Source organism: Chiloscyllium plagiosum, chromosome 31 (genome assembly GCF_004010195.1).
Source record: "Chiloscyllium plagiosum isolate BGI_BamShark_2017 chromosome 31, ASM401019v2, whole genome shotgun sequence".
Lineage (NCBI taxonomy): Eukaryota > Metazoa > Chordata > Chondrichthyes > Orectolobiformes > Hemiscylliidae > Chiloscyllium > Chiloscyllium plagiosum.
The window spans coordinates 17,138,866-17,147,068 of NC_057740.1; the positions used below are offsets into that span (position 1 = coordinate 17,138,866).

Consider the following 8,203-nt stretch of genomic DNA (forward strand, 5'->3'; position numbering starts at 1 on the left):
TCCAGAACAGCTTGGCTAGGAGCACAGTTAGTTCAGGAACACCAGTCTTCAGTACTATTACCAGAATATTTTGGGGCCAATCGTCTTTCCAGTATTCAGGGCCTTCAGCTGCTTCTTGATATCACATGAAATGTAATGAGTTGGCTGAAATTTGTAACAGTGATGTCAGGAGATGATGAAGGAGATTTAATCATCCACTTAGCATTTCCACAAGTGATTGCAAATGCTTCAGCTTTGTCGATCTTCTGCCTACACTCAGCTGTATTAGCTAATTCCTTTCCTGTCCTTTTTTTTTTAAAAAAAACAGATTTATAGAACCAGTGATTTACTATTTCATACCATTCATAAAATATTAGTCACACTAGTGCACATTTACCTTGCATGTAAAGCAAAGTGTAGCAAACTTGACAGGAATTGAGCACTGCATATCCAAACCTGTTTACACTACAAAATCTTGGTGTTCAAAATTGTAATTGTCTTGCTTGTTGCTGGATTTAAATGTTATTGGACATTTCTAACTAATAGATTTGCTGAAAGGCAAGCTTGCAATGGATTGTTAACATTTCAACTTTACACATTGACCTAAACACTGTACATAAATCGACTGATTAGATCAAATACTGCATACCTTGACACGTCTCCTTTATAACAGTAGTTCTAAAGTTCTCAGAAATAACTTTAAAAGATGAGCTCAAATCTGTGGAAATGAACATTTAATTTATACCCACTTGTAGTTTGCATTCATAAAATATTAAATTGTAGTCTTTTAAGTGAAACGACAAATACAATGTTGTGAGAATGAATTTGAAAGATCTTTGCAACACAGTTAAAATTATGGATGTGCTCCTAAAACATAACCTTATCTGTCTCTTCAGCTGCAGGGGGAGCAGAGTTTTGTCTAGCATTGTATTTTTAAAAATTTAACAGCACTTCCAAATCTAGTTCATTTTAAAAATGTCACAATGGATAATTGTTGCATCACATTTTATAATAAAAAAGGTATAAGAAAATTGAGCATAATCAATGCAAGAGGTAACTTTGCAACCCAAGTTACTGCCTTATACAGTACTGTTCTATTGAATCAAAGTCAAATAAAGCAGACCCAGCAGAAACTACTGGAAAAAAAAAAGTTTATTGTACAAGAAAGACTTTGTCATCCACATCCAACTTCAAAAAGTAAACTAATCCAATCTCTGAAGGGACTTATATTAAACCAATTTATATGCAGGACTCCAACCTAAGCTATGTGATGTTATTCACAGTCAAAAGGAATAACTGTTCAACACTGATTTCATTTAAAAAACAAAAGGGTAAAAGTTGCTTCAGAAAATAAAACTCCAGAAACAATTTTACATAAACAAATTGAGTATAAAAATGCAGGTTTCTAAATCAGCTGTTTTTTTTTAAAAAAAATTAACCACCACTAGAGATTACTGCTGGGGAGATTCAGCTGAAGTCTGAATGAAGTGACTGCTTCCACTAGAATGATTCTAGTGGACAGTTCAGCAGGTTTACTGGCACTGGTCAATTCCTAGAATCTTGTTCTATTGTGTTACAGACTGTTGCCATGTATAAATGTACTGTGCCTGGCAATACACCTGTGCAGTACAGCTAGTACTGCAATACAGAATGGTTGCATAGATGGCAATAAGTTCACAACTGATCTGCAAAAAGAATTAAAAACAAAGGTGTAAAGACTTGCTTGCCATCTAACAAATCATAAATATCCTCCAGTGCTGCTGGTGATATTACAAGTGCCCACTTGGATAAAACCAACTAAATTGGAATCCTGAGATATTGTGATGATACATTTTCAAATTAACCATCTTGTTGTTGTATGAAAGGGTTTGGAATAGCCTCCATCCCATCCTGTGGGCAAATCAGAACAACTGATGTTCCTCTGCATACAACCAAGCCAAGCTGTCGTGTGTCTTCAGTCAATTTGTATTGGTCATCTGGATCTGAAATTAGTAAAGTTTGCAAAAAATAAAATTAGACTTGGATTACATAATGTAAAACTACATGGAACATGCTAAGTGGAATAAAAGAAGAAAACGTTTATATTTTAATTATACAATAAAGATTTACTTGAAGGACCAACTTATTTAGTATCGTGGACATTAAATTAAATCATGTCTCAAAATGGTATACAGCAAAATCTGGCACTTAGCTTTGGTAAATAGGGTTAAGGAGCATCCAAAGGGATTTAGTAAATACATTAAGGAGAAAAGGGTACCGACGGAGAGAATAGGGCCTCAAAAGATCAGCAAGGCAGCTTATGTGCGGAACTGCCGGAAATGGGGAAAGATACTAAACAAGTATTTTGCATCAGTGTTTGCTGTGGAGAAGGACATGGAAGATACAAAATGTGAGGAAGTAGATGGTGGTGACATCTTGAAAAATGTCCATATAAGGAGGTGGCGCTGCTGGAGGTCTTAAATGCACAAAAGCTGGAAAAATCCCCAGGACCTGATCAGGTGTACCCTAGAACTCTTGGAAGCTGGGGAAGTGATTGCTGGGCCCCTTGCTGAGATAGTTGGATCATCGATAGCCAAAACGTGAGGTGCTGGAACACTGAGGGTTGGCTAATGCAGTGCCACTATTGAAGAAAGGTGATAAAGGAAAAGCCAGGGAACAAAAGGCTGATGAGCCTGACATCGGTGATGGGCAAATTGTTGCCAAGGGAATTTTGAGGGGCAGGATTAACATATATCTGGATAGGCAAGGACTGATTAGGGATAGTCAGCATGGCTGTGTGTGCGGGAGATCGTCTCACTAACTTGATTTAGGTTTTTGAAGAAGTAACGAAAAGGATTAATGAGGGCAGAGCGATGGATGTGACCTATATGGACTTCAGTAAGGTGTTTGACAAGGTTCCTCACAGTAGACTGGTTAGCAAGGTTAGATCACATGGAATACAGGAATAACTAGCCATTTGGATATTGAACCAGATCGAAGTTAGAAGACAGAGGATAATGGTGAAGGGTTGCTTTTCAGATTGGAGGCCTGTGACCAGTGGTGAGCCACAAGGGTCAGTGCTGGGTTCACTGCTTTTCATCATTTATATAAATGTTTTGGATGTGAACATAAGAGGTATAGTTAGTAAGTCTGCAGATGACACCAAAATTGGAGGTGAAGTGGATAGTGAAGAAGGTTGCTTCAGAGTACAACAACATGATCAAATGGGCTGAGGACCAGCAGATGGAATTTAATTTAGATAAAAGCAAGGTGCTGCATTTTGGCAAGGCAAATCAGGGCAGGACTTATACACTTAATGGTAAAGTCCTGGGGACTGTTGTTGAACAAAGATCTTGGAGTGCAAGTTCATAGCTCCTTGAAAGTGCAGTTTCGGGTAGATAGGGTAGTGAAGAAGGTGTTTAGTATGCTTTCCTTTATTAGTCACAGCACTGAGTTTGGGAATTGGGAGGTTATGTTGCAGCTGTACAGGACATTGGATAGGCCACTTTTGGAATACTGTGTGCAATTCTGGTCTCCTTCCCAGAGGAAAGATGCTGTGAAACGTGGAAGGGTTCAGAAAAGATTCACAAAGATATTGCCAGGGTTGAAGAGTTTGAGCTATAGGGAAGAGGCTGAATAGACTGGGGCTGCACTCCCTGGAGCGTCAGAGGTTTATGAAATCATGAGGGGCATGGATTGGGTAAATAGAACTAGGTCTTTTCTCTGGATTGGGGTTGGGGTGGGGGTGGAGGAAAGAGTCCAGAACTAGAAGGCATAGGTTTGGGGTGAGAGGGGAAAAGATTCATTAGGGATCTAAGGGGCAACTTTTTTCATGCAAAGGGTGGTGTGTGTTTGGAATGAGCTAGCACAGAAAATGGAGGTGGCTGGTACAATTGCAACATTTCAAAAAGCATCTGGATGGGTACATGAATAAGAAGGGTTTAGAGGGATATGGGTCAAGTGCTGGCAAATGGGACTAGATTATCTAGTCGTCACGGAGGCCTTAGTGATGGCACAGACGTATGATTCTGAGTTAAGCTTCCAATCAAACATGAAAAGATCAGTCAGATTCAGCCTCAGCTAGCAAGAGAGGAATGGAGCTGGTGGCTAAGAAATGGAATTTGGAACATGGCCAAAATACAAACGTTTTGGCATTTTTAACATGAGGAAATTTCCACTCATTATTTAAAAAGAACGGGTTAAATGGACTTGGAGTGGGATTACTGCGAGTTCAGCGAGGTGGGGAAGGAGATGCTTGCTTTCTTTTTCCAAGTCAGTTGCCAGAGGACAAGGAGTTGAAAAGCTGTAAAAAGAATACAGAGTTTTAAAAGAAAAAGCGGCACCATAGGAGAACTAAGTTCATTAATCCTAAACCTTCAAATGACCTGGATGAACAGACATAGCAAGTATCACTAGTTGCAGAAAACTGACTCACTGCACTGCATCCATGAGGCTGCAAGTCACACAGACCGCATGTTCAGAGAGGCAGTAAGAGTGCAGGTTAGAGGCATGCAGGCAGATAGGGAATGTTTGACTACCAGACAGTCCAAGAGAACCAGGAAGATGGTACAAGAATCAGCTTTCAATTTTGATAATGGCAAGGACAATGGGTTTTCAGGGATGTGTTGCAAGTGCCGAGCCTATGGCAACATGAGTGAGCCAACTGTTTAAGAGGGAAGGAAGAAATAGGGGAAGAGCAGCAGTGATAGGAAATTCATTTGTCGGGAGAACAGAGGCATTTCTGCAGCTATGTGATTCCAACAGTATATTTTGCCGCCAAAACGTTAGGATCAAGAATGTTGCAAAGTAATTGCAGGACATTCTTCCTGAGGGTACCATCAGCCAGAGATCATGGTCCACCTTGGTATTTACTATATAGATATGAAAGGTGATGTAGTCCTGCAGTCAGAATTTAGAAATCTAAAAAAAAAGCAAGCAGGATTTCAAAAATAGTCAACTCCAGATCACAACCAGGACCAAACACCAGTGAATACAGAAGGAGGAGGATAAAATAGTGCAGAAGCAATAACTTCATATACCTGAGATATTGGCTCTGGGTAAAATAGCTCCTGTTCAAGCCCAACAGATTGCACCTGAACACAGCTGGGACTGAGTTCCTTGCAGGACATTCTGTTTGCGCTGCTGGGGAAAGTTTATGTTTACTATGCAGGAGTGTGAGAACCAGGACAGAATCTTAGTGGGTGCACAAAATACTGGGAGAGACAAATAGTAGTATACAGAATGACAAGTTAATATTTGGATTAAGGGAGAAATTACAACTGTGTGCATATGAATGGATGAAGTAAATAAGATTGGCGAGTTACAGGTGTATTGCCTCATTGAGTTATAATGCTGTGACAAAGTGGGTTCAAGAAAGATAGGAAAAAAAGGAAAGCAATGGTCACCTTGGCAAAGGACAGCAGCATGGGAGAAAGAAGCTTCAAGGGCAGAATTGATTTGGCGACAGCAAAGTGGCAAGGTGAGTCCATTACACTGCTTGGTATAATCTACAGACCAATTGCCACGTGAACAAGGTGGCTCAGTGGTTAGCACTGCTGCCTCACAGCACCAGGGACCTGGGTTTGATTCCAGCCTTGGGCAACTGTCTGTGGAGTTTGCACATTTTCCCAGTGTCTGCGTGGGTTTCCTCCGGGTGCTCCGATTTCCTCCCACAGTCCAAAGACGCGCAGTTCAGGTGGATTGGCTATGCTAAAATTGCCCATAGTGCTACATGTATTAGTCAGAGGGAAATGGGTCTTGGTGGGTTACTCTTCGGAGGACTTGTTGGGCTAAAAGGCCTGTTTCCACACTGTAGCGATTCTAATCTAATTAGTGGAAAGGATGTCGGAGGAACAAATCGGCAAGGAAATTACAGAATGCTCCAAGCAAAGAATAGTTATAACAGGAGACTTCAATTACTCCAATGTAGAATGGAATAGTAATGTTAAGGACTGAGAAGGGCAAACATTCTTAGTTTGCATTTAGAAGAACTTCCTACAGCAGTATATATCCAGTGTAACAAGAAAGAAGGCACCACTGGACTTAGTTCTTAGGAAAGAAGTGGGCCAAATAGATCACGTTTCAGTGGGAAACATTTAAAGGTACAGTGATCATAAGGTTTGGGATGACTGTGGAAATGACAATGCAGATGAAGAATAATTAGCTGGAGAGAGAGCCAACTTCAATGGGGCAAGAACAGAGATGTGATGGTTAGGCTAGACCAAAAGGCTTGCATGAAAAACTGCACATTAGCAATGGGCTACCTTCAAAAAAAAAGAAAGGGTTCAAACACTAGATATATTTCCTCAAGAAATGTAGGGCAAAAAAAAAATTCGAGAGCTCCCTGGATGAAAACGATGATATAAAATAAGGAAAAGAAAGAAGTGTTTATGATAGGCATCAGGAAGAAAATACAATTGAAAATGGAGTACAAAGCATTTAGAAGGGAGGATAAAAAGCAAGAGAAAGAGCAGTTACACAAAAGGTTTGGCCAAAATCAAAATCATTTCAATTTTAATCAGAAAAGTGAAAGTCACTTTACAAAAACAGGAGTACAATCCATTTCAAAATTTTGTATTATAGATTATCCATCAAGAAAGTTATTAAAACCAAGAACATATTTGGGACTTACCTCTCACATACTCTATTGTTCCATCCAATACAAGATTGAGAAGTGGATCAAATCCTTTTAAAATTCCACTGGCTGCCAAAGCACAGAAACACATTTCACTAAATTTCAAGTTAACTCCAGCATCAGACATTGTACAAATCGAATCAAAACATACACTGCCTCAAGAAAGACTCTTGCTATCTTCCTTTCAAGGCCCAATCTTTCCAAAGTTGACTTCAGTAACAATCAATGAAAGACAGTTCTGATACAGTACAGCTTCAGCTTTCAGTTAAAATCATTTCATCTTACAATCTAAACAGTGAAGAAATAATACAACTCTTCAGCAACTAAGTACACAATTCCCAACTCATTCTCTTGGAGCTGAAGAGTTCACAATAGCTACTTTGAGTAGCTGAAATAAAATTAAAAATTATTTTAAAAAGGTGAACAGTCTACATTATTTCACAAGCAATGAAATTCAATTTGTATCATAGCTCTTTCGTCTTTCCCAAACAGAGTCATTCAGCACTTCGGTCCAATCAGTCCATGCCGACCATAACCCCGAACTAAACTAGTCCCAACAGCCTGCTCCTAGCCCGTATGCCTCCAAACCTTTCCCAAACTTAGCCATACTACTTCCCAAACTTAGCCATACCAGCCTGCCTACTTCCTTAGGGAAAAATGACAGAATCATTCCAGCTGTTGCAGCCTCAGGTAAACGTCAACATTATGTTACTTATATAAACAAAATCAACAAAGCCTACCTTCCCGTCCGCCTTGAAATTTCACACGGATTGTTTTGTCTATGTACTTGGAGAGGTCGAGAATGCTCTCCTTCTTTTTCTTCTCCTTATCCTGAATTCAAAAGGAACAAAAAAAGAGAAGGCAAGGAAAGTTAGAATCCGGTTCTCGCAATCCCGAGTTTCTCGTGATCGGTCCCTAAGCCTCCGATAACCCCACGTTTCCATGATAACTGAACCAAGACGCTCCCGCTCAGGACTGGGACAAGGCTTTGAGAAATTGAAAGAAGAAGTCAAACCAGCGAATTGGGGATTGTAACACAACCCGGGTCTGGGCCTCGAATTTCACGAGCCCGAATAAGTATTTGGACTGAGATAATAAATATAACCAGGGCCGGCCGCGGATTTCAACTTCAATCTCAAAGCCCGGGGCCTGTCCACGACAGTCGCCAACCACACACACTCACCGCCATCATCGCGGCCACGACCTCTGACCTCCCAACCCCATGACCTTTAACCCCGACCGCCGACCCCAGTTCCTGCTCATACACCCCCCTCCCCCTCCCCCACCCTCTCCCCCTCGGGCCGGGGCCGTGTGGGTTTCTCGTCAAAACAGAAAATAATCGGCCGATCACCGCCGGTTTTCATCAAGATGGGCTCCCCCCCTATTTTTCTGTGTTTGGATTGTCCCGATGCTGAGCGGACGCTACCATTGTGGCGGCTGGAGGGGTCCCGCCTTCATCCGAAAGATGGCGCTGGGAGTGAGGCTGTTGTTGCTGCTGCTTGTCCTTCAGCTCAGTCAGGTATCAGCCCCGGGAGCCTCTCACCCCGGGACCGGGCCGACAGCCTGTCTCACCCCCGCCTCACACTCCAACCTCCACCCCCCTCACAGACA

The 8,203-nt window shown here is 41.3% G+C and overlaps 2 protein-coding genes across 4 annotated transcripts in view; one reads left to right on the top strand and one right to left on the bottom strand.

Annotated features, from left to right (window-relative positions):
- Positions 1-1,113: 1,113 nt before the first annotated feature.
- Positions 1,114-7,861, bottom strand: lsm7 (LSM7 homolog, U6 small nuclear RNA and mRNA degradation associated). The gene is made up of 4 exons (XM_043721057.1): positions 7,776-7,861; positions 7,333-7,423; positions 6,590-6,661; positions 1,114-1,961 (listed from the first exon to the last, which is right to left on the bottom strand). Exons 1-4 carry the CDS (start codon positions 7,782-7,784, stop codon positions 1,819-1,821), a joined length of 315 nt encoding a protein of 104 aa, XP_043576992.1. The 5' UTR covers positions 7,785-7,861; the 3' UTR covers positions 1,114-1,818.
- A 144-nt stretch (positions 7,862-8,005) lies between these two features.
- sppl2 (signal peptide peptidase-like 2) overlaps positions 8,006-8,203 on the top strand; it is a 47,291-nt gene continuing 47,093 nt past the window's right edge. For all 3 annotated transcript variants that reach the window (XM_043721053.1, XM_043721056.1, XM_043721055.1), the window contains exon 1: positions 8,006-8,111. In XM_043721053.1, coding sequence (XP_043576988.1) covers positions 8,058-8,111 — 54 coding nt within the window. In that variant the 5' untranslated portion in view covers positions 8,006-8,057. The remainder of the gene's footprint in view (positions 8,112-8,203) is intronic.